At 40.7% G+C, this 26,828-nt stretch overlaps 2 protein-coding genes across 5 annotated transcripts in view; one reads left to right on the forward strand and one right to left on the reverse strand.

Annotated features, from left to right (window-relative positions):
* Positions 1-6,463: 6,463 nt before the first annotated feature.
* Positions 6,464-11,919, reverse strand: ATG12 (autophagy related 12). 2 transcript variants are annotated; one of them, XM_050946036.1, is made up of 5 exons: positions 11,715-11,919; positions 11,183-11,319; positions 9,022-9,084; positions 8,688-8,750; positions 6,464-8,017 (listed from the first exon to the last, which is right to left on the reverse strand). In XM_050946036.1, exons 1-4 carry the CDS (start codon positions 11,881-11,883, stop codon positions 8,691-8,693), a joined length of 429 nt encoding a protein of 142 aa, XP_050801993.1. In that variant the 5' UTR covers positions 11,884-11,919; the 3' UTR covers positions 6,464-8,017; positions 8,688-8,690. The 2 variants fall into 2 exon arrangements, with proteins under 2 accessions (XP_050801993.1, XP_050801992.1); XM_050946035.1 differs by having other exon boundaries at positions 6,464-8,750; positions 11,715-11,918.
* A 112-nt stretch (positions 11,920-12,031) lies between these two features.
* AP3S1 (adaptor related protein complex 3 subunit sigma 1) overlaps positions 12,032-26,828 on the forward strand; it is a 42,436-nt gene continuing 27,639 nt past the window's right edge. Inside the window, exons 1-3 of one of the 3 annotated variants that reach the window (XM_050946007.1) lie at positions 12,032-12,234; positions 17,198-17,289; positions 21,682-21,793. In XM_050946007.1, coding sequence (XP_050801964.1) covers positions 12,166-12,234; positions 17,198-17,289; positions 21,682-21,793 — 273 coding nt within the window. In that variant the 5' untranslated portion in view covers positions 12,032-12,165. The remainder of the gene's footprint in view (positions 12,235-17,197; positions 17,290-21,681; positions 21,794-26,828) is intronic. The other 2 variants (XM_050946006.1, XM_050946005.1) reach the window with 2 other exon arrangements.

Consider the following 26,828-nt stretch of genomic DNA (forward strand, 5'->3'; position numbering starts at 1 on the left):
CGTGTGCCAGTAATACACTTTAATGTTTTTAGAAGGTCTCTTTCTATAAGTCTATAATATATAACTAAACTATTGTTGTATGTAAAATAAGGTTTTTAAAATGTTTAAGAAGCTTCATTTAAAATTAAATTAAAATGCAGAGTCCCCCAGACTGGTGGCCAGGACCTGGGCAGTGTGAGTGCCACTGAAAATCAGCTCGTGTGCAGCCTTCGGCACATGTGCCATAGGTTGCCTACGCCTGATCTATTCGGTGAGAACCAGAAGCTAATGAAGCACGTCAGGAACTGTTGCAAGCATAATTAAAACTCTACTATTCAGAAATATATAACAAACATCACAAGCATACATCAGTCAAATAAGGAAACAATCACACTATGAAACATATACATCACATAGTGCGTGATGTACACGCTTCACTAAGTCATGTATTGCTCACTGAAACATACATTCACATTGATATATGCACTGCTGAGTGAAGCAAGTACTATTAATTGGAGAGTTGTGATTTTCAGCTCCAACCCCTCCTCAGGACTATCCATAGCCATCCGTTTGTGCTCAGTCTGGGGATATATTAATCTGCTGGAAGTGTGTGGTAAACCTGAGGTTTTCACTTATTTTTTTGTTTAATGAACATTGTGAGAAAACACATTTTTAAATAAGATGTTCCGCTCTATCAATTTTCAACAGTTAAACAATGAGAAAATCAAATCTCCTTAAGCCTTCTCTAGAATAGTTATTGTGTGGTCTTCTACTTGGAGCCCCTTTTCTCTGCTTTGCAATTTTGCTGTTTTAGAAATCAGCTTCCTCTTGTGCATTCCACTTCCCAGAGAAGGCAGGGATTATTAGCTCTGATACCAAGCCTAGAGAGAGTGTCAGACTTTTCTCCCCATTTTAACTTCCCATATTGATTTTTCATTTTGATGTAGGAGTTGCAACTTTGGTCTATTGTTTTGATATTTTTATGCTGCAGAACACCATCTTTTGATACAGATATTTAGCAATAACATTATAAAGTTTAATTAGATTAAGTTGACAGTTGTGAATGGGTATTCCATAAGAGCATATCAAACAGGTAAGCTAATGTTAACTCACTTCTATCTGAATCGAGTAGGTCAAACTCATCTGCTTCATTGATTTATATGGAGATTGCCCCAGGATCATGGTAAATTTAGCTATGGAAATAATATTACTTTATATTATATGTTCTGTACCTTTAACTACCTAAAGACTATTTATGGACAGGCAGCCATCTCCTGTTCTGGCAGAGGAGACATATAAGCATATTGTGCTCTCTCATGGGTACTTTACTTCTGTTCCTGCTTCGTGGTCTTTGATTAATATAAAAGTCACTTATGCTTAAAGTATATCTTTGTTCTTTGCATATGGAAAAACATACAAAGATTATCACTAACTTGCAGCTCATGCTGTGTTATGCAAGGCTGATAACTTTGCTAGCCATCCTCATCAATGATCCATGGACAAGGAGCATTCCCCATTTTCTGGGGTCGTTTTTCTAGAACCACACTTTAAACAGGGTTGAGAAGATCTTTGCTCAAGTTGGCACTGAGCTGACATTAATACTTATACACCAGTTGATTCTACACCTCCCTATTAAGAACGTTGTAACTGAGGCAACTCCAGTTTCATTCAGTACCTCTGATTACCTCATTTGCTATTCATTTAAATTATTAGTTTATTTAATTTAAATTTAAACTTGTACTGTTTAGTTTTTTCTTATATAAGAAAATACTTATGGAATATTCATTCATATACTTTGATAAAAGGCAGGTGGCCATACTGATTTTCTTAGGATACAGGAGCTGGTAGAGGATGTATAGGGCTGTTCACAGAGCTTTAAAGGGTTGACAGGAAATTACTCCTTCACCTAGTCTGAGAGCGTGGGTAGGTACTGCTTTTGTCACTGCTTCTTTTTAAGATGTAAGGGGCAATCAGACGATTGGAGTTCCAGTAGCATCAAGAAGCTGACAAAGAGGATCTAGACTTCATTAGCGGGAAACTGAAATTATTTAGAAACTGTAAGGAACAGGTTAGGTCCCTGGAGTTTGCATAGGGAGGAAGCAGTTGCTAGGCACAGAGTGAAATGTAGCATTTCTGTTAATTTGGAAATAATGAGAGGAAATATAAAAATACTTTACACCTTTAATAAAACATTCAGAATATACTAAACCAAATGAAGTAGTTTAGACATTTACATCAACATTACCATCTGTGCAGATAGTGCAGTATTTCAGTTATATCAAATACTATTTCTGTAAGAAGTGACTGTCATAAACAGATGGTTAAGGGTTAATGTCTCTTTTACCTGTAAACGGTTAACTAGCAGTAAACCTGGACCACCTGACCAGAGGACCAGTCAGGAGACAAGATACTTTCAAATCTCGGTGGAGGGAAGCCTTTATTTGTGCTTGGGTTTTTCTTCATTCTCTCTGGGTTCTGAGAGAGGCCAGACATGTAAGCAGATTTCTCCAATTTTCTGAAACAGCCTCTCCTGTTCAATTTAGTAAGTACCAATTAGAAAGGCAGTTTAGTCTTTTGATTGTTTTCTTTATTTGCAAATGTGTATTTTTGCTGGAAGAATTGTATCTCTGTTTGCTGCAACATGTACTCGTGCTGGGGGAAGGATTCTCTCTAGAGTCTATAAGCTGAAAGACCCTGTAACATTTTCCATCTTGATTTTACAGAGACAATTTTTACTTTTTTCTTTCTTTTATTAAAAGTTTTTCTTTTTAAGAACCTGATTGTTTTTTTTTATTCTTGTGTGAGACCCAAGGGGCGGGAGTCTGCACTCACCAGGGAATTGGTGGGAGAAAGGAGAGAAGGGGGGAGGAAAAGCCTAATTTCTCTCTGTGTTAGGATTACTGTCTCTCTCTCAGGGAGAGTCTGGGAGGGGGAAAGAATGGGGGGGGTAAGGTGAATTTCCTCTCTGTTTTAAGATTCAAGGAGTTGAATCACAGGGATCTCCCAATGTTACCCAGGGAGGGGAGAATCTGGGAGGAAGAAAGGAGGGGAATGGTTTATTTCCCTTTGTTTTGAGATCCAAGGGGCTTAGGTCTTGGGGTCCCCAGGGAAGGGTTTGGGGGCCAGAAAGTGCCCAAAACACTATATTTTTAGGTGGTTGCAGCTCTATCATTTCTAAGCTAGTAATTAAGCTTAGGGGGGTTCATGCAGGTACCCCATCTTTTGGACGTTAAGGTTCAGAGTGAGGGTTCATACTTTGACAGTGACAAGGGGGAAAAATGGTACAGAGACTGTCACAGCAAGGCAAGATCATTATTATATTATTCTGCTGCTGTAAACCAAGTAAACTTCCATAGTCAGAACTACAGTTTAAAGCAACAAACAAGTTGACTAGGAAACAGTGGAAGTCAAATTTGATTTTTCCAACTTTTCATAGATTCTAAGATCAGAAGGAACTAATATGATCATCTTGTCTGACTTCCTGCATCATACATTTCATTCTGTAATTCACTCTATAATTCTAGATCAAGCCTACAACTCCTAATTGAGCTGGAGTGTCATTTAGAAAGACATCCAATTTTGACTCAAAAACTTCAAGTGACGGAGAATCCACCACATTCCTAGATAAGTTGTTCCAATGACTAATTACGCTCATGGCTAAAACTTTACACCTTATTTTTAGTCTGAGTTTGTCTACTTTCAACTTGCAGCCATTGGATCTGGTTATACTTTTGCCTGATAGTAGCCTGGATTGAAGAGCCTTCTGTCAGAACCTTTCCCTCATAGACCACAATGAAGTCACCACTTAGTCTATTTTATTCAAGAGAAGGCTTTCTTCTCATTGTGAGGCAGGTTTTCCAGACCATTCACATAGAGCTCTTTCCTGAACTCTGTCCAATTTGTATTTTTAAAAAGTGTTTACACCAGAACTGAAAACATTATTCCAGTAACTGTTTCACTAATGCTATACACAGTGGTAATATCTCCTCTTCCTTACTTCTACTCTATATGCCTCTACTTACACATCCAAGAATCGCACTATTAGCCACCACATCACATTGACAAATTATGTTCAGTTGATTATTTACAGTGGCCCCAAGTTTTTTTTTTTTGGAATTATTGCTTTCCAAAATACAATTCCCCATCCTAAAAATGAGATCCACATTCTTTGTTCATAATGGTACGTATGACCTTACATACCTCTGGCTCCCCTTTAGCCGTGTAAAAAACAGCAAACAAAAACACCATGTTGTTCAAGTGAACCCAGTTTACCAAACAATCCAGATTGTTCTGTAGAATTGAGCTGTCATTATTTACCACTTTACCAATTTGTGTCACTTGAAATTTTTACCAGCAATGATTTTATATGTTCTTGCTGATTACTAATAGAAATATTAAATAGCATTAGACCAAGAAAGCATTCCTGGATGCATCCCGCTAGAAACACCCCCTTAGATGCCTCCTTATTTACAATTAATATCTGATACCTTTTAATATTTAAGTTTTTAATCCATTAATAGATATATAGATTTAGTATAGTGGTATTTATTAATATCAGAATATATGAGATAGTCATTTGATTTACACAAATCTGTGTGTAACATGTCAGTATAGTTACTATATCAATAGTAACCTCTATCAATTAAGCTTCTAATCTAAAGACGTACTTGACATAAAACCATCTTGATTGCATCAATTATGCTACCATTCTTTATTTATTTATTTACTGATTGCATCCCGTATCAGACTTTCCATGTTTTTACATTGGATTGATATCAAGATAATTGGCCCATAGTTACTATGTAGCCTTTTCTTTTTAAACTTTGGCACGACATTGGCACATTAGCTTTTTTCCAGTCTCTAGAACTTCCCCAATGTTACAAGATTTCCTCAAGAATTAACATTAATTACTCAGACAGTTCTTCAGCCAATTTTTTTTTTAACTCTTGAATGAAGTTTATCTAGTTCTGTAGATTTAAAAACATGTAGGTTAACACATTAAATATTCATATCAGTTTCCAAATTATTTTGCCAGTTTTTCTGATATTTTTAGCCAAAATTTGAGACTAGAAGTAATTTCAGCATACAACCTAATACTTCTTGGTCCAGATATACAAAACTGCACAGTAATGCCATGACGCCCATAAATTGCTCGGGCAGTCACATGACTATTGTATTTTCCTTCCATGCATTAAATGAACTTGGATTTTGAGAGGCTGTCACCACAGATACAGTTCTAGCTAATATAGTTTATGAAATGTATTTAAATAAAAAATGAAAATATGCATATTTTCCCCTACTTCTATTACAGTTTCTTTTTTTCCCCCCACTCATCCTACAATCCAAATGGATTTAAAGTTTTATTTACCGACACTGGTGAACACTCTGAGTGGTGGAAATTACCCATAGCACGAAAAAGTGCATAATCAAGCTCCATGTGATTAAGAACTTTAGGAATGGGCCATGATGTGTAAGACTTCCCTTAATTCCCCCACAGATTAAGTCTGCCACCCCATCCTAGTGTTAATGGTCCCAGTCATCAACCTTCATGATTTAATTTTATAATAAACCCTATCTAGTTTAAAAATATTCCAGTTTGTCACCTCTCACTCATCATGTTTTATGATAAAGAAACTTTATAACTATTCTTATTTCCTTTACCATCTGTTGCACTAAACTGTACTCCCTCCAATTTAGCTATGTATTTCTTCAGGTGTACTGCATTAATTAACTGTCATTTAAACTATACATAGCTGAGATATTATTTTACACTTCTTATTTCTCCTCGACTAGATGCCTGATCTATCAAAATTATCCTGCCAAACAGTTACCTCCTGTGTTTCTTAACCACACCCTTCATTTTAGGCTCATCTGCAAATTGAGATATTACACATTATATTTACATTGATTTAGTCAAAGCTATATTTACTGTAGGGCTTCATTCCTTGCCAGATTCCACAGACCACACACTTTTGTCTCGAATTCTTCTACCTGCTAGCCATTTATTCACTCACCTTAATAAGCTATGTGACTCACCTTTAGAAAGTTTATACAATAATCCATAATTTCAGACAGACTCAGATAAAGAATTTCCCCTTTTAGGGAGGAGTTGCTATCCTGAATGGTGGCATCCTTTTAAGGAGGAGTTGCTATCCTAAATGGTGGCATATGGATCACTGGTGGTCTTCAGAGTGCTGTATTGTGGTCAATGGAGAGCTGGCCACTTGATCACTGCTAGAAGCAGCTGAAAACAGGATCACAAGAAGCCTCCTGGCCTGTACCCTAGACCCTGCCAGTTTAGAGACTGAAAGAACTAAACATACTTTTCAGCTAACAAGTAGGGGAGGAAAAGAACAACTGTCTTTAAATCTATAAATAGTGCAAATGCAAAGACAAACAGGAATGATTTAGTGTGGTCAAATGGACCTGTCAAATCCTGAGGAAAAGCACATTTTATCTAAATAAATAAGAGGTCTACCCCCTATTGAATCTTGGCAGGGGGTACTTTTAATCCTATGATTCTAAGTTTGAAATAGAACAAAACTAAGCAAATTAATACATACATTGAATGCAAGGAAACAGACACCTAACGATGAGGTCTATTACCACTGTAAAATAGCCCCCGAGGAAGCAAAAGAAGCCCCATCCCTGGCTTCATTTCAAACTCAAAAGGATAAAACTGATAATGCAGCAAGATGAACAATCCCACAGTAGTAGGTGGATGGATAAGATGACTTAAGTCTCTTCCACTTCTCATTTCTATTCTTTCCTTTTCTGCTTCTCGCATCATTCCAAATGTCCATATGCACCACACCAGTAGTTTAATTAATTAAGACAACTGAGATGAACAGTCTCAGTCTAAAACTAATTAGACAGACCCAGGGTTGTGGTTTCTCTCTTAGACAAACACATTGCCACGTAGAAGCCACAAGCTTGAGTGCAACCTAATCACATGTGTTTAGCAGGCAAAACGGGAATACAAAATCACTTCCAAAAGCTATGGAAAAATGTGAAAATCTTTTTATCGTCAAGCACCCTCTAGTGGCTGTTCAAGGTTACAATTGCTTCAGAGCAACCCAATATTGGCTCTGAAAAGATAACAGGTATCTATTTTTCTGGTTTTGAATTTTAATCAAAGGGACACTCGTTTAACTATTTTAGAATGTTTTTAGATTTATTGGAAGACACCATTTCATAAACAAGGAATTATAAACTTGTATGTATCAGTTTTCTGAAAATATAGTAATTATTACTAAAATAATTCATTTGGAAACAGATTTAGAACACACCTATTCATAATCCTTCAGAATTTTGATTGTCTAAATACAGACAGGCACTTAAATACTCAACACATTTGCATAAATTAGAGTTGGTTGCAACTTGGTTAGCTGAAATCAAAAAATTTTGATTTAGCTTTCAACATGCAAAAAGAAATATCGAGTTTATTAAAACATCTTAAATAGAACAAAAATTATGCATGCAGAGGATGTAGCCACACTTTTGGGTAACAAGCAGCCAAATTTACAATTACATATTAATAGATAAGCAGGCTGCAGATAATTCTTTAGTATTCCTTCATGTTACTAACAGGGGAAGTGATTTGGTAGAGGAACCCGATTAAGCCTTTGCCCATCCCCTAAACAGAGCTGTTTGGCAAGTCTCCTTTCCCACACAGGGTAGATGTCAGTGCATGGGTGGGACGGAGACTCATTATCCTTCTTCCCGTTACTGTGATAGCAAGTCCTCTTCAGGAGAAGATTTCCTGTGATTACTTTGTGATAGTTGTCAAAATGTCCCAAAATGGTGTTCCATTTCTTTTGATGGAACAGTGACGATACAGCAGGTGAAGCAGGGGACCTGGAGCATAACATCCAACATTTATTTCCATGGAACTGAAAGAGTCAATAGCTGGATCACTCTCTTTCTGCTGTTGCTGGTAGGTGAGAGTTGCCAGAGACATTTTCCCCAAGTATATTACAGCTTTGGTGAAAATATTAAACAATTAGGAAAAAGGTAAGAAGCATGTGTCCTGCTACTGCTAAAGGAAAAAATTAAAAAAAAATTATTAAAAAAAAGTTCAAGAAATGCAGTTGTATCAGATACTCACATAGCTTAAGGTGTGAGAGTATACAGTATGTTTATATATGTTATTTATGAGACAAATGCTATAAAATACTTGCCTGAAGTGAGGTGTAAGCGAGACACTACACATTCAAAGTAAAGACTTCATAACAGGTAAGAGATTAAACTGCACATAATAGAGATGAACATTATGTCAGAAGTAAATTGAATCCACCTTCACATGTGCAATAAATATCCCTCCTAATAATGGGAAGCTATATCCTCAATACAGTATTCAGAGCAATGGAGAGTTATGCAGTTCACAAGCCATGAAATAATGTCCTTTCATATGTGGCAACCAGGGAGTTCTGCAGCAGGAAAGATGGCTCTATTCTACAGATGGCACATGCAATTTTTTTCCCCATACTACAACTGACACAAGGAAGAAAGAATTACGTGGCTGAGTAGCCTATGTAGCTCTTTTATGCAAGTCATCTGCATCATTTTGTAGATAAATGCACAGAATAAAATAAATTCATAGGCAGTAATGTACAGTTCTCTTCAGCATGTCCATGGGCATTGTTTCTGAAGATTTCAGAGGCCTCTTCCTTTCTGAAGGCCAGTCCTAGGCATCAGTGGCTGCTTACCATTCATCCCCAAGCTTGAGATTTGCAATAATGCAGTACAAGTTTGCCATCACTTCCAAAACACTACAGGGGAAAGAAAAGGGAGTGGAGAAGGAGAAAAGCAACAAGATTACCTAATGAAGCAGTCCATTTATGAATTAAACTATTACTATTGGACAAACGCATAATGAAACTATCACCCGTTATTAATATATTCATGCAATGTTATCCAAATTCATGATGTCACCACTTTGGGTATGGCAGACATACAGCAGATTTAAAAAGTCAGCCAAGGGTACAGACAGTTTCTACTAAATAAATATTAAGAAAGAACAACACTCAAAACTAAAGTCACCTCATAGAGTGTCCCGACTTCCTGGTCTGGAGAAGGAGCGAAGGACTGATTCACATATATAAACTGTGAGGGAAGAAAACAGAAGATGAAAAAATCTGCCTGGTGTGTTATCTTCCTATCTACAAGGAGCACTTCTTCAACTCTATGCCCCTGTCAGGGATGGAGTGAAGGTTACCTTCTGTTCACAGTATTTACCTCTCTTTACACCTTCAGAGTTATGCACAGAGCCACCATCATTTAGGGAGAGAGGTACTGCATGGAACCTAGCAATTCTGTTCTTTAACTGGCCAATGGGGTCTTTGCTGGAACAATGTGAGTCATCCTCACTTCCCCAGGTCTGAGCATGTTACACCATTCGAATTAGGACCTGCAATCAAGCACTTGTCTCGCACACTGCCATCAGGCCAATGGTCTGGTCCTCGCTCTTTTACTTTGAATATTCAACACCAAGACCTCCTGTCTACTGCAAAATTTCTTGCATCAAACATACCCATGGAAACTTTTATCTAGAGGTGAAAGTAACATACAAGTCTTACTGGTACTTTCAGGGCCTCGGGTAGCAGGAGGTGGAGAGGGGTAAGCCTCCTCCAGCCAGCCCTTCTGTGCTGCCCAGCCTGCGCACGTCGGGGCTCTTGCAGTGATCTAAAGGATCCAGGGCTTTTGGCCACTGCCAGGCTGAAAGCGGCCAGGAGCCCTGGGCCCTTTTAAATTGCCAGGCCCTGGGGCAGCTGCCTCTTTGACCCCTGCTTCCTTCTCTACTGAAAGCCTGTTAAATCGACAGCAAAGTGTTCTCCAGTCGACTTCAGTACTCCACCTCTCTGAGACGAGTACTGTGCGCCATAGCGGTGAAGCAGGGGAGGGATAGCTCAGTGGTTTGAGCATTGGCCTGCTAAACCCAGGGTTGTGAGCTCAATCCTTGAGGGGGCCATTTAGGGAACTGGGGTAAAAATGTGTCTGGGGATTGGTCCTTTGAGCAGGGGGTTGGACTTGATGACTTCCTGAGGTCCCTTCCAACTCTGATATTCTATGATTTTTATGACACTGCAGTAAGTCACCCTATTCTCATAGCTGAAGTTGCGTATCTTATGTCAATTCCCCCTGTGTAGACCAGACCTAAGTATATTAAAAGAAAACCAGGAACTGGCCTCCAGGGGAACAAGAGTGTCTGAGCCTGATGGTAAGACCATAGATGTATCTATCTATATTATTATTTATCATTTATATTACCATAGTGTAGAAGGTGGTAACCTATGGCACACATGCGAACTGATTTTCACGAGGCACTTACACTGCCTGGGTCCTGGCCACTGGTCCGGAGGGCTCTGCGTTTTAATTTCATTTTAAATGAAGCTCCTTAAACATTTTAAAAATCTTATTTATTTCACATATAGCAATAATTTAGTTATATATTATAGACTTAGAGAAAGAGACCTTCTAAAAACATTAAAATGTATTACTGGAACGCAAAACCTTATATTAGAGTGAATAAATGAAGACTCAGCATACCACTTCTGAAAGGTTGCCGACCCCTGCAATAGTGCCTAGGAGCCCTGGGACCTCAGTGTGCTAGGCACTATATAAATGCATAAGGAAATGCAATAGCTTTTATTTAATATAAGGCTTTTTAGATATTTTTCCTTTATGCACTACAATGAAGTGTGTTTTCCTTATGTTTTATTATATGTGTATTTCACTTCCTGTTAGACAGCAGAGTTTGTGCTTAGCATAGATAGGCTAACCTCACCCCAATGTAGACACAGCTATGTCAATGGAAAAATGCTTCTGGTAAGGTAGCTAACTTTGTTTTTGGAGCTGGCGTTCCTACACTGATGGAAAAAACCCTTCTCTAGTGCAGGCTGTCTATCCTTTGGGGTGATGCTATCATAGCTATGCCAGTACAGGCTCCATAGTCAGCAAGTACAACAAGCTCTTTTTGTTCCCTGTGAAGTTACCTCATCATCATACAAAGCAACTTACACAATTAAGAAGCAGGCAACATGATGCCATCGCTGATTGCAGCCTTGCCAGCTCCACACGTCCCGCACTTCATCACCTCACTGCTATCCCCTTTTTCACCCTGGCACGTCTACGTGACACCAAGCAGCCCCAGGACCCACCGCATCCTTCCCCGGCTTGGGAATAAACAAGTCAGGTCACGTACCAGCTGCTCCGAGGCCACCAGCTTGAGGAACTTTTTGATGAAGTCAACGAGCCCCTGGATGGTGCGGGTCCGCTCCACGCTCCACTTCTTGGTCTTCATGATCGGCGTGTCCCCCACAGCCTTCAGCAGGACGTCAACTAGGGCGAGAGCAGAGGCAGGGCGCGGTGCAGGGGAGTGAAGGAAAACAGGCGCGCGCACCTGCGGCAGAGGCAGGAGCCCCGCCCCCAGGCATAAGCCGCCCGCCTCACACACAGCTCAGCAGCTACAGACCCAGCCCCGCCCACTCCTTCGTGTCGGGACAAGCTATTGGCCGCTGTCCTGCCGTCCCACCCGCGGCCGGGAGATACCAACGCGCCCGTACAACAGGCGTGGAGCATTCCCCCCAACCCTATATCCTCTGCCTTTTCCTAATTGGTTAAGCTAGCAGAGGAAGGCAGCTCACTGTTTCCTCCGATTGGCCAATGCGCCTGGCAATCAGAGCGATAGACCGTTCTCGCCCCGCCCCCAGGGCAATAATTCCTTTTTCTATTACTTTTCTTCTTGGTGTCCTCGGCAGGTTCCTCGGTCACCGGGGAGCCGGCTGAAGGGGGAACCGCCTCGGCAACTCCCACCGCAGCTCCTCCATCCGAGGGCTCTTCTCCACACTCGCCTCGGCCACCATCCTGAGGAGAGAGAGGTAGCTGCTCCTCCACTTCCGCCATACTGCTTACAGGCAAGTAAGGGCGGACGTGACGTGAACCATATTAACTCCTGGCAGCGGCCACTGAGAGCACGTGACCGCAGGGCACTCGTCCTGGCGGATGTTGACAAACGCGATGAGCCGCACCACCTTGTCAGGTGACTCGGTGTCACGTGGATAGTGGGAGCCGTTCTGTTTCCGCTCTGGGGACGAATAGTGGGGGAGCTGCTGCTAGTGTGAAGGGGGAGGGGCAGAGCTCGCAGTGACCCGGCCGGCTGGAGCGGCCTCCTCCCGCCGCTTCACCATGATCAAAGCGATCCTCATCTTCAACAACCACGGCAAACCCCGGCTCTCCAAGTTCTACCAGCGCTATGTACGGGGCGCGCGGGCGGGGCCCAGGGGCTAGGGACAAGCGGGTCTCTGAGCTGGTCCCGCCCTAGGAGTGCGGCCAGGCTTGGGCCTCAGGAGGCTGTTGAGAGGCGGGGTGGGGATGGGGGCAGTAGCAAGGAGTGGGGAAGGGCAGTGGGTCGGTGCCTTGGGCTGCCTTCCCCGTCAGGGTGTAGCCCCTGCTCTGGGGGACAGTGCAGTTATTAGCCCGCAGGCCTGTGGGAGCGCAGCTCAGAGATGATCCCTTGTCACTCTGCCCCCTTCCCAGCACCTGTCGGCCTGAGCTATGGGTCCAGGCGGCTCTTGTGCAGGGTGGCTGGTGCAGGCTGGGTGGCGACTTCTCACTGGTAGGTGGTTGGATGTTGGAGAGTCTTCGTGTCAGCAGGCATTGATGTGCTCTGAGTCTCTTTGGGGTTGGTAGCCCATCCCTGATCTGGGCTTGTCTGCACTAGGAAGTCTTATTGCTTAGACTGTACGGGTATAATTAAAGCAGTAACCCCCAGTGTAGATGCAGTTAAATCGGTATAAAAGTGCTGATACAGGTATGATTTATTCTATATTAGGAAGAGAAATAAATTATACCAGTTTTAGGCACCTTTGTGCTGTTATACCTGCATCCATAGTGGGCTTAAAATAGTATCAGTATAATGATACAAATCACAGCCCTATCTAATATACCCATAGTGTAGTCCAGAGCTTAGAACTGTATCTACAATACAGTAGTTGATTATGGCAGTGTAAATTAGCCAAAGTCATGTGTGACCAATACTGAGGCTCCCAGTAACACTGATTGATACTGAATATGTGATAAACTGGGATGATTTTCCAGGACATTGATTAGATGCAGACCTGGACCTGAGCTGAATACTCAGTTCCGACCACCTTTTAATTTTTTTCAGGGGGTGGGGTCTAATTCATATCCAAATTTGGTAATTTAGGATCTCTTATAATTTGGGGTAAAAGGCAATGTTCCTTCTAATTTTTTACATCCATGTAGGGTGACCAGACAGCAAATGTGAAAAATCGGGATGTGGTGGGGGTAATAGGAACCTATATAAGAAAAAGACCCAAAAATCGGGACTGTCCCTATAAAATCGGGACATCTGGTCACCCTCCATCCATGTGCTGAATGCATTTTGTAGTGTGCACTAATATGGAGATGATGTGTGGTGGGGGTAGGACTGAGGGGTTTGGAGTGTAGGAGGGAGCTCAGGGGTGGGGAGTGGTGAGGGCTCTGGCTGGGGGTGTGGGCTCTGGGGTGAGGCCTAGGGATGAGGGGTTTGGGGTGCAGACTGCCCTGGGGCTGCGGCGGAGAAAGAGGACTTAGCAGGAACTTAGGTAAGAGGATCTTGGACAGACAGAGGATGGACACTGATAATAGGCTTCATGTTAAGGTTTTTATTGAAACTATGGGTTTCTAGTATTTCAGAAATTAAAGCAATGGTCTTAAATACTCATTTAAAATAGTTATGTCTGTTTAAGGTGTTTGAATCATAATTCTTTTTAAAAATTAAAATTAATTTAAATATCATGATGGGTGTTAATGTGGTTTATACTGTTTTCTTCTGATATGCCATACTGTCTTAAAATTAGAGATACGATGTGGAGACGTTATGTTCTTTGAAATACAAGAAAATATATTCAAATCAATTACGTTTCCCAAAGTACTTTTTTAACCTCTTATAACCTAGTTGATTCACAGCTGGCCAAATTTATAAAGACACAGAGCTCAGCCATCTGCTGTTCCTTTTTTGCACACCATTCCAAAATATTGCACCAGCCTGTATATGAAATAATACTGACCAGCTTATGTCCAGTACTGTTAAATAATTATTCTAAACTAAGTGGGTTTTTTGGAGAGATGACTTTACAAGAAAAAACAGAAGCTTTCAAGCTCTCCTCTCTTCCCCACCCCGACAATTTTGTTTGACCAAAAATCATTCATGCACTACTTCTGTCATAAACAGTTCAATTTCAAAACAAAATTGATTTTAAACTTATTTTAAAGCTGAAGAAATGTAGAATTCTGACTTCCAATAAAAGTGATTTACAGCTTTAACTGTGGAGACTTTACTGCAGATTCATGGTAATTGTCTAAAATATTGAAAAAAGAATTAAAATCATAGACAATATGCTTTGGAGAGTTCTTTTACGCTCTTTTCTTTATCTCTTGTGCAGCATTATGTGTCTCCTTAGTGACAGAGATGCTAGTATTGAGAAGGTGAGAAAAGGCTTAAGGCCTTTGGTAGAGGTCAGTCAGCAAATTTTTTTTCTGTAAACTCCTATAGTATTAGAAAAGTGATGTTTCTCATACAAAGGGAAAAAAATAAATGAACAGCAGCAGATGCACATATATTTTTTTAATCTGTGAGAAAGTGAATTTCTTACTAGCTGAAAGTGACATTTGTGCAAAATTCTGTGTAAATATGTGCTTGGAGTTAGGAATTACTACCACAGGCTTGATCGGGGAATTAACAAAACAAAAAAGTTATCCCAGGATAAAACTAAAGGATAATCTTTTAAGCTGTGTGCTGTACTTCCCAACTGTGGAGTTACCACTGGATGTAGAGAAATACACAAGAACATTCTTGTCTTTAGCAAAATTACATAAATACAGATATTAAAAGTAGTACCAATTGAAAAAAATTCACTTTTGACATCTGTAGCTAGTCAGTCAAATACACAAAGGTTGCATTGTTCAGAATTATATAACTTCATAAGTTAAAACTATGTTTTTATCAAGGACATATCTTTGCAGAAATGATGACTATCGCTCATTGGGTTGCACTGCCGGTGTTTAATAAATGAGTACATTGCTGGCAGAAAACCACTCTCTCTGAGTGAGAGAAATTCATCCCCTACCCAGGGAAAGAGAAGCTGGAGAAACTGTAACATGGGTCAAGAAACCCACTCCCTCTTCTTAGCATCTATCATTCAGCAAACTGATTATCTGGATTTACCATTTCAAAATTAACATGTTTGTGAAGAGTTTCAGGCTGGCTATGTCTGTAAGACTTTAACTTCATTTTGTGTGCGTGTGAATCTTCCTTTTCCTCTTCCCAATTTCAAATGGGGGATTTCAGAAATTTTAGGGAAGAGATTTTGTTATTTTCTTTTATCTGTCAATCTTATGGTGATTGTTACTTGGTTTGGTAGCAGAAAGTGACTTGAATATAGGAAATGCTTCCTAAAATGAAGCAGTTCACTTCTATTTTCTCTTCCCTATCCTAAGATTTATTTCATCGCTGATTTGTGTGTGTGTGTGTGTGTATATGTCTCCTTGCTATTTTCCAGACCTGCTGCAACTGCAGCAGCGCTGGGAAAAGTGGGATGGCTTTGTGGTTGCCCGCCTTTTTGTGAGCTGCATTTGTCCAAAGAACTGAAGGACAGTGGGGTTGCCTTCACCTGACATGGACTTGTTGCTGTCCCGTCCTGTTACGTAGGATTATTTTGCCTGAGGAGCAGTAAAATTGTGGGAGCATTTAAAAGCTTCACAATTCCATTAATCTTGCAGCAACTATAAAACACTGATTAGTTTGATCCATAGTTTAGTGACAGTAGAATGTACGGTAGAATCTCAGAGTTACGAACATGTTGGGAATGGAGGTTGTTCATAACTCTGAACAAAATGTTGTGATTGTTCTTTCAAAAGTTTACAACTGAACATCAACTTAATACAGTTTTGAAACTTTAGTATGCAGAAGAAAAATGCTACTTTCACTATTTTTTATGTAGTTTACATTTAACACTAATGTACTGTATTTGCTTTTTTTTGGTCTCTGCTGCTGCCTGATTGTGTATTTCCAGTTCCAAATGAGGTGTGTGGTTGACTGGTCAGTTCATATCTCTGGTGTTCATAACTCAGGTTGTACTGTAGTTACTGTTACTTTGAATAAATGTGTGTGTATGATCACTGCTTTGTTTACAGTTTCCTTCTACACATCTACAACTTGTTTAGTATGCCCTAGCCTAGGCACTGTGATAAGTCTTTTTTTGTTTATTTTAGTTTACCTAGCAGTATGTTCACAATATATTATTTAATTTTGGCTCAGAATGTAGCCACACTGTGCACCAATGCAGTTCACCCTGTGCTTGAAATTGAGGTGAGCTGCACTGTGCAAAACCAGCTTTCCTTGTCTACACTAGTGTTTTGCATCAGTACAGCAACATCTGTCACTGGAATTAGGCCAAAACCCCACAGTTCAGTCGAACAACGGGTTCTTTATCATGGGGAAATACTTTTACTTTGTGTAATGACCCATCCACTCCCAGTCTTTATTCAAGCCTAATTTAATGGTGTCCATTTTGCAAATTAATTCCAATGCAGCAGTCTCTCGTTGGAGTCTGTTTTTGAAATTTTTTTGTTGTAATATTGCAGCTTTAGATTTGTAATCAAGTGACCAGGGAGACTGAAGTGTTCTCTGACTGGTGTTTGAATGTTATAATTCTTGATGTTTGATTTGTGTCCATTTAGTCTTTTACATAGAGATTGTCTGGTTTGGCCAATATACATGGCAGAGGGACATTGCTGGCACATGATGGCATATATCACATTCGTAGATGTGCAGGTGACCGAGCCTCTGATAGCGTGGCTGATGTGATTAGGTCCTGAATAGATACGTGGACGGAGTTGGCAATGGGCTTTGTTGCAAGGATAGGTTCCTGAGTTAGTGTTTTTGTTGTGTGGTGTGTGGTTGCTGGTGAGTATTTGCTTCAGATTTGGGGGCTGTCTTGTAAGCAAGGACGGGCCTGTCTCCCAAGATCTGTGAGAGTGTTGGATCATATCCTGAATGGTATGGACTTGTGGTGCCTGATTAGAAGGCAACAAAGCTGATTGTCTTGGTAGTGCTGTTAGTAAACAGAGGCAAACTATAAAAGCTATAAATATAAATTACTGTTAAGTAATCTACTTTAGTCTGATAGTAAAATATATATATATTTTTTCACAGAGTGAAGATACGCAGCAACAAATTATCAGAGAAACTTTCCATTTGGTATCCAAACGTGATGAAAATGTTTGTAATTTCCTAGAAGGGGGCTTGTAAGTATTAAAATTTAACAGAAATTTCTAGTATTAGTGAACGGCAAAGGATGCCACAAAAAGCTTCAAGAGTACCATGTTTTAAAGCAGTAATTTAGTTAAATTTCTGTCTAAATATTTCTAATGCAGCCATAAGAAAAGCCATACACCCGTCTCCATTGTATATTGTTACTAAATACTCTGTTACAGTTAAGTAGCTATAACTATCTTCTGTTTAAAATGTTCTCCAGCTTTAACAAAATATTTCTTCTAGGGCCCTGTCTATTGTACAGCTGTAACTGAATTAGGGGATATGGTTGCAACACACCTGTCCCTGATCCAGAGACAATACAGAAAAAAATATATAGAAGCCTAGATGGCACTAACTATATTCCCAAAGCCCGGCTAAAGCCTTGAGGTCAACCTAAGAGACTGTTTCACTACACCGAGGTGGCTAACCTGAGCCTGAGAAGGAGTCAGAATTTACCAATGTGCATTGCCAAAGAGCCACAGTAATATGTCAGCAGCCCCCTCCACCCCCAGTGCCTCCCATGCACCGGCAGCCCCGCCAATCAGCGCCTCTCCCTCTCTCCCCACACCTCCTGATCAGCTGTTTTGTGGCATGCAGGAGGCTCTGCCGGGGGGATGGGAGGAGGGAGTGAGGGCACGGCAGGCTCAGGGAAGGGAGCAGGAAGGGGTGGAGTGGGGGCAGGACCAGTGGCAGAGCCAGGGATTGAGCAGTAAGCACATTGGAAAGTTAGTGCCTGTAGCTCCAGCCCCGGAGTCGATGCCTGTACAAGGAGCCGCATGTGGCTCCGGAGCCACAGATTTGCCACCCTTGCACTACACCATTGCGAAACTTGAAATCAGTGGCAGCTCTTCTGCTGGGTGCTTAGGCCTGAGCGCCTAATATTTGAATGCTGTGTGCCCTTGGTAGAGGGTTCCTGGCCTAAAGATTCCAGTGGCTTTCTGCCAGAGTCCAAGTTTGCTGTTCTCTAGAGCAGTGGTTTTCAAACTTTTTTTCCTGGGGACCCAACTGATGAAAACTGTTGATGCCCGTGACACAATGGAGCTGGGGATGAGGGGTGTAGGAGGGGCTCAGGGCTGGAGCAGAGGGTTGGGGTGCGGGGTTGAGGGCTGTGGGTTGAATCCAGGAATGAAGGGTTCAGGGTGTGGGAGGGGGCTCTGGGCTGGGGTATGGGGTTTGGCTGCGGCCGGGGATGAGGGGTTTGGGGTGTGAGAGGGGGTCAGGGCTCTGGGCTAGGGGTGCAGGCTCTGGGGGGGGTTGGGGATGAGGGGTTTGGAGTGCAAGAAGGGGTTCTAGGTTGGGGACCCCTGAGGGCTGGGGCAGAGGGTTGGGATGCAGGAGTGGGTCAGGGCTCTGGGCTGGGGTTGCAGGCTCTGAGTTGAGGCTGGGGATGAGGGGTTTGGGGTGCAGGAAGGGCTTCAGGTCTGGGGGGGCTCGGGGCTGGGGCAGGGAATTGGGGCACAGACTTGCCTCTGGCTGCTCCCGATCAGCGGTGCAGCTGGGGTGCTAAGGCAGGCTTCCTGCCAGTCCTGGCACCGTGGACCGCGCTGCACCCCGGAAGGGGCCAGCAGTAGGTCCGGCTCCTAGGCGGATGCGCTCAAGTGGTTTTGTGCAGCTCTTGCCCACAGGAACCGCTTTCCCCCCAGTTCCCATTGGGAACAGTGCTCAGGGTAGGGGCAGCGTGCGGAGCCTCGTGGCCCACCTGCCTAGAAGCCGGACCTGCTGCTAGTCACTTCTGGGACACAGCGTGGTGTCGGAAAAGGTAGGCACTAGCCTACCTTAGCTGGGCAGCACCGCCAACGGGGCTTTTAATGTCCCGGTCTGCCGTGCTGACCAGAGCAAGTTGATCCAGTACCTGACATGCTGTGACCCAGTATTGGGTCATGACCCACGATTTGAAAAACAGTGCTGTAGAGCAAGTCTGGGCTAAGAAAAATGATTGTTTTAAAAACTCTGTTAGCAAACACATTTTTAAAAGTGAGTCTTTTGCACAGTGTAGACAGCAAGTTGCATTTGCTGGCCATAGTCAACCCTAGGCTTCCCCCATCTAGCAGGTTTTTAAACATGACTTGCCCTGTCTACACTAGGTACAAATTCTTGTTTACAGTGTGTGTTTAGCTAATGTGTTTCAAAATATGGCTGTTTTTCCTAGTTTAATTGTGCCCTCTGAGCCTGGTGTTTAAATAAAGCATATTTTTGACCTTTGGTTAAAACTGTGGAGTGTTTTCCTCTGGTGTATTGAGGTGGCTGATAGGGAGGCAGATATTTTTGATGACAAGTGGTGTCAGCGCTGAAATGGTGTTTGGATTTTTAAGGTAAAATTTTTTCAAGGTAAAAATGTCAGGTTTTTTTACCCCTTGTGATCTTAAAGCATGTTTGTTGTGAGTTTTCACACGTTAACAGATGTGCTGAAATAAAAGACCTGTTCATTCAAAATTTTAGTAATTGAAATTACATAGGTATTAACAAAAACACAATTTTTGGGAAAAGAGGTCATGATTGACATTGTTTTAGCTGTCATGATTTTGATCTCTTTGTAAACCACTTTTGACACTTAACACGAGTTAACTAGCTGAATTCCTCTATGGGGAGAGCCTAGGGTTGACTAAAGCCAGTTAACGTTTTAAAAGCTGTGTTTATACTTGGAGCACGATCATGGTCAAAGTTGTGGTAGCTACCGTGATACCAACCATGACCTGTTTTCCTCGTCAAGATAAGGCGTAACATTTTGACTAACAATCCTTTCTCCTCTTAATTATTCCACTTTTGCTCTCTTCACTCTTGGAAGTATCATTGCAGTAGTTCTTCAGTTAGCATAGTCTTCCAGGCTGGACAGGACCTGAATTTCTAATGTTTAAAAACCCCCCACAGAGTAAAAGCCCACCCTTTCAGGCAGTTTTTTTATATATCATAAAGAAGCACCCTCTTCCCCCCCCCCCCCCCCCCAAAAAAGGCAAAAGCCTGGAGGTGGGTGGCACAAGCTCAACTTTTGTTTCCCTTCTTCAAGTCCCCTTTTGATATAGCTCTTCACAGCAGGGATTGTCTTCCTGTATCTCTATAGAGCAATTTGCACATTTTGGGGGTTCTAGCAATAAGAGTGAAACAACTTCACATTCACTGCAATATCTAGTTAATTGTCATAAATTTAAGGACACAGTATCAGCCTTTACTTTGCATTTGTTTTTGTTTTAGTTTGCTTGCAAATCACGAAAACTCTGTACATTTTTTGTTTAGATATTTGAGAGCAGGGGACTTGTATTTTCAAGCATTAATGTGAAGCTGTGTGGAAAGTGCAGGTGTTCTAAAGGTTCTATAATAGTTTTAATTTACAAATAAAGAATAGAAAATTAGAGGGATCATTGCTTTGTGCAGATTTGTGATCCATTAGACTCTGGTGATTTCTTCTGTAAATCTAGTTTAGGAGTGGTTTTTAATGGCTTTTTCCCCAATGTGTAGAATCATCAGCTTAATACCTGTATATCTGTGTACCACAAAATGTTTTCATTTTATACTTGAGCCATGTTGTTGCTTAAGATAGAATTTTTAGCCACCTAAAGAAGAGAGATACATACCTTGTGATATCTGCAGTTAAAAGTTTCTCTCAGGGAGAGGCTACAGAGGATGGGCTGAAGCATATCACTGTTGATTCACTTAAGATAACTCTTCCTTTTGTAGTTCACTAACTTGATGATTAAGGAGAAGTATAAGGAATTTAAATTTCTGCATCTCTTATAATATTGTAATACAACCATTTGGGTGCAGTGCACTCATATTTTCTGTAATGTCAAATATTCTGTAGCACAACTGTTGTATTAATTCAGTTTATCACTAAGACCATACATTTGATTTAAGTGAATAGCAATGCAATCCATGTGTACTAATCACTAACTTCAATGCATGCATACTTCAATTTTTTCAACTCCTCTCAATTGCTCCCCTGAGTGGGACTGGGAAAGATGCTTGAAGCATGTGACCCCTTCTAAGTAATATTCCTTACTCTCTGCACAGTGCTTGCTAGAATGTCATGGAATGAAACTTGCACACATCTTAGATCAATAAGGACACACTTCCACTGTTTGCCATAGTTCTGATGCGTATGTGCATATATGGATGTGCTTACTACTGTCTGTGAGGAAATTTACTAACAGTAATTACAATTCAGACTTAAGGCGTCATATTGGTTTGGCTTGTTTTTTTTCAAAAGCACTTTTACATTAAATTATGAGGTTCTCTATTATACTGCTAGTGGCTGAAGTATTTTCAGCATATACTTATTTCATGATATAATTTAAATTTAAACGGTATCCTGAAAAGTTTATAATTTGCTGTTAATGAGTTTTTGCTCATCTTGTCTTGACACTGACCTGGCTTATCTCTTCATTTAGACTAATAGGTGGATCTGATAACAAACTAATCTACCGACACTATGCCACATTGTACTTTGTCTTCTGTGTGGATTCTTCAGAAAGTGAACTTGGCATTTTAGACCTAATACAAGTAAGTGTTGTTTATAAAGGAAATTCCATATTTTTAAAGATACTTGGTGTTTCTACTTTCAGGCTTACCTTTTTCTGAATTGCTTGAAAATAAAGTACAGCATACTTGTGTTAAACGTTGTACAGTTTCCTACCATTACTAGAGAAAGTTCTTTTCTTTTTTTCCCAAATTAATGTTTAGGTAAGAAAACAGTTCATTTGACAGGTAATGAGCCTAAATTATAAACTGCCATATTTTGTTGCAGTTTTGCAGAGAATTGAGGTCTAGTTTTGGTAACAGATTCATTCAGTTCAAATGGCTGTTTTCCTGGATTTTTGTTTCCTCTTTGCTCACTTAGGCATTTTGTAGTGTCTGAACTGTGCAAGCTATTGGATACCACATACAATGAATCATCTTTTCATAGCTGTTTGCTCTACAAAGTAGAATTGCTTTGTTTTGTAGCATATCTTCTTACTCAAATGTGTTAAAATATTTACAAAGTGAGAAGAACAGCACATTAATATTTAATGTAACTTCTCATGTATTTCTGCATATTCACTTTATCTACAAAACATACATCTTCATTCTTAATTAGAAACAGTAGGATCAGAAAAGACCACTTGAGTTATGTGGTCTGATCCCTTACATTTTGCAGGGCCACTTATGCAATTCCAACTGATTTCTTTCTTGCTGAGCTCTAATATGTACAGCGATGATGTTCAGCAACCTCCCAATAATTCCACTATCCAATGGCATTGTCTAGCCTGTGTTTCCTTTTTGTATCTTTAGGACAATGGCTTTATGCATATTAAAACCTTTAGGTAGGTCTGCAACCATCATAAAAACATCAATATTAAATCTTTGTTCTCAAACTTCTTCATAGGTTTAATTACTTCTTGTGATGGAGGGTTTTTTGTGAACACCATTTCATCTCCTAATACAATCTGACATCTTCCCTGTGGAAGCTCTATTGCTTAGAAACATAAATAAATTAGGACTGTGTGAAGGAAACAATATATTTATAAATGCTTTGTAGGTCACCTTTAGCAGATCAGAGTGTTTCATGGATATTAATCTTTGACTTTCACTCAGAGGATATACTGTACATGTTTCTCCAGGTTCTAGTCTCTGCCTCAAAGGATTCTCATGTCAGGACATACTAGTGAAACCTTTCACCTTAATACTGTAGACATTTTAATGTTATGAGTTTTACACTTCTTGTATACAGTCATTTTTAAGGCTCTATACAAATGATTTAAAGGCTTTGTTTCAGTGTTTGTGATTAACTAGAAAAGGGAGAGTTCTGTTTGTTAGCATCATTATAACTGGGCATGTAAAGTCTACAGGGTTAAATGTGAGTTATTCTTAAATCTCCCTTCAAGTGTTACAAGAGGAAATGAAGGCCTTGATTCAGTTTTTTTCTCTCAGTAGAGTTTACGATATTATAGCCACAGTAAGTAATATAAACTTACCATGGCAAACAGCAAGCCATGGTAGTGTGAGGGAGAGTCACATCAGGCTTTCAAAAGAATCTAACTAACTTGGGTGCCAAGTCCTTTTGACTTTCAGTGAGCTTAGCACTTCTGAAAATTTTACCCCTTATGTATACTCATGACTTCTAAGACTCACTTCCCCATGAAGTACCCAAAAAGAATGTTGAGATCTCAGTGGTTAAAAGCTGTACAGAGCTTTGCAAGATGCATTTGTGCAATCAGCAGTTTTATGGGAGGCATAATGCAGTTTGGTCTGAAAGATGGATTTCTTAATTTCTTAACCTCAAATTGTTATGACCATAGATGCACCCACGCAAAGCGAGGTAAATAACATGCAAGTATTGCAATCTTTAGAGGCACTAAACTTAGAGGTCTTGGGACAACAGATTACTGTAATCTTTAACAAGTCTGGGGTCCAAAAAGCCTAATGTTAATTCAAACCGGCATGTGAAATACAAGGTAGAGCTGGGTGGGAAATGATTTTCCTGTTCTGGAAGAACTTTTGAAATTTCAGAAAATTTTCCTGTCCCAATTTAGGACAAAAATTCTGTCTCAAATTTTCACAAACCAGAAATCCGGGGAAAAATTCAGATTGGGTCAGTTGAAACATTTGATAACTTCAAAACATTTCACTTACCTTTTTCCTTTACATTTTTTTTCCTTTACTGTAAATTAACTTAAATTTTGAACTGAAATTCAGGGGAAATGTCAGCAATTTCAGAATTTTCAAACCTTTTTTTTGTCACAGGATGTTCATCAGAACCAGCTCTATCCTGCAGCAGATCTGATTTCAGCAAATAACATTTTCATTAGAAAATGCCTTAGTTGAAAAATTCCTGACTGGCTCTAGTACGAGGTCAGCCCTTTTAGTTTAGGTTAGAGTTGGGCAGAAATCAAAAAAACTTTCTTCTGGTTGATGAAATTGAAAACGTAAAAAAAACTGTACTTAAGGTCCATTTGACAGATTTGCCTGAAAACTAACAAATTTGTGCTTTGGCTGGCCACCAGAGGGAGTGATTTCCACAATCTGACACCTCCCCCTCCCCCTCCCCCCTTATGTATTGGTGACTGGAAATTCTCAAAAGAATTTATTAACTTTTGTAGCACTTCAAGTGCAGTGGTGCACAGATGTCAGTACCCAAGTCCTGTTGTGCAGCATCTGGCACAAACATAAGAAGAGATGGACCCTGTTCCAAGCAGCTTGTGATCAAAAAGACTGTCAGCAAAAGCATCTCACTGACTTGAGTAGTTTTTAATAGTGCACAGGGAATGATATGGTCCCTAAAGCATCAAGCTCCTAAACCATATAATGTTTTACAGAGTAAAACAGATACTTCAGATTGCACCCAGAAGCAGAGGGGAAGTCAATGTAGTTTATGTAGAACAAGTGTAATTAGGGTGACCAGAGGGCAAGTGTGAATAATCGGGACAGGGGGTGGGGGGGTAGTAGGTGCCTATATAAAAAAGGCCCCCCCAATTCGGGACTGTCCCTATAAAATCGGGACATCTGGTTACCCTAAGTGTAATGTGCTCATGCTGACCAGCTCCACTCGGAAGATAGATTGTTATACTAAGCACTATTAGAGCTTCCAAGTTTCATTCAAAGTCAGCCCCATGTGTGGTGGTGCTGCATGTATTTATTGCTGAAACTACTAATGTCAAACCATCTAGGTATTAAATGTGTGGATGATTGTCCCATGCATCTATCAGAGATCACCTTGAGCCAACTGTTTGAATGATGACATTACAGCTTGGACTGCAATGAAAACACTTTCACAGGCAGACTGGCTTCATCTCTCTTGAGGTTTGCTAGTGCTCTCTAGATCTGGTGACACACCAAAACCTGAGTTAAGAAAACCTAAAGTAGGTCTATTGACACCAAATACAAACAGGATTTTCTAGCTCTGAAGTAGACATTCCATAATATTTCTTTTATAAATTTATCGTTTTATAGTATCTGTGTTTTAGGTTCATTTGATTAGTTATCTGTTTTTTTCAGCTGTTAATACTGTAATAGAATGTGAGTATTTAATGCAAGAGGAGAAAGGATGGTCTTGTGGCTAAAACACTGGACTTCAGAGATCTGGGTTCAATTCCCTTCTCTGCCATGGACTTCCTGTGATCTTGGGCAAGTCATTTAGTCGTTCTGTCCCTCAGTTCCCAGTCTTCTGCTTGTGTATTGTGTCCTTTTTCTCCGACTTTTTGTCTGTGTAGAATGGAAGCTCTTCAGGGCAAGGACTGTGTTGGTATATTGCTGAGCACAGTGGGCCGTGATGCGACAATGGACTCTTAATTTGTCTTACCAGAACACTAAGAACAAGCTGATGTTTTGATTGCTTATGCTATATTTAGTATTGTATGTATTTAGGTTTATTAATATTTGAGTAAAATTTAAAACAAAAAATAAAATACAGCTTTATTGTAATAGTTCATGTATCAGAGGGGTAGCCGTGTTAGTCTGTATCTGTAAAAAGTGGCAGAGTCCTATGGCACCTTATAGTTTCTCTTTGGAGTCTGGTCCTGAAATATTTTTGCTGCAGGATGGCTACCTTTAAATCTGCTATTGTGTGTCCAGGGAACTGCTGAACTTCTGTTCATTTGCAAATTTGACACCATCAGCTCAGGATTAAACAAAGACTGTGAATGGCTAGCCAACTACAAAAGCAGTTTCTCCTTCCTTGGTGTTCATACCTCAACTGCTAGAAGAGGGCCTCATCCTCCCTCATTGAACTAACCTTGTTAACTCTAGACTGATCCTTGCCTGCCTATTTATACCTGTCTCTGGAAATTTCCACCACACGCATCTGACGAAGTGGGTATTCACCCACATAAGCTTATACTCCAATATTTCCGTTAGTCTATAAGGTGCCACAGGACTCTTTGTTGCTTTGTAATAGTTCATGTAATTCTAAAAGTAAAGCACAAGGGGGCGCTAGATATTCACTTTGAATCATAAGTAGTTATGGAAAACACACTATTTCTACATTTCTAGTCACCAGGTCTTGGCCTGAGATTTATTTGACTCCAGAGTTCATTTTTAATTCTCAGTTCTGTGACTCACATTGTTTCTGCATTGTTGCTCAACCTTTTTTTTATGAAGTTGCTTTGTGAAAGTCAGTGGGCAGCCAACAGGGCTGGCTTTAGAAAGTGCAGGGCCTGATTCAGATAGTTTCGCCAGGGCCCTGGCAGGGATGACTCACCTGGTGGTGCTCCGGGGCTTCCGCGGCACTGAAGGACCTGCCGCCGAAGACCTGGGGTGAGCAAAGGTCCCGCCGCTGAAGTGCCGCCAAAGACCCGGAGCGCTGCCAGCTGAGTAAAAATTAAAAAGGCGCCTAAGGTAGGCACTCTTCTTTAGGGCGCGGGGCCCGAATTGGGGGAATCGGCCTAAAGCCGGCCCTGATAGCCAGCAATTCCTGTCAGTTTCATGATTAATTTAATATCCTGTAGTTAGTTTCAGCTGCAGTGGTATCCCTATAGTGCATTTGAACTAGTTTTTCTCTTAAGGAGAAAGAAGCCCCAGGTTCTTATGACCCATAAGTGCTACTACATCTGAAGCAATTACT

Source organism: Gopherus flavomarginatus, chromosome 3, assembly GCF_025201925.1.
Source record: "Gopherus flavomarginatus isolate rGopFla2 chromosome 3, rGopFla2.mat.asm, whole genome shotgun sequence".
NCBI lineage: Eukaryota > Metazoa > Chordata > Testudines > Testudinidae > Gopherus > Gopherus flavomarginatus.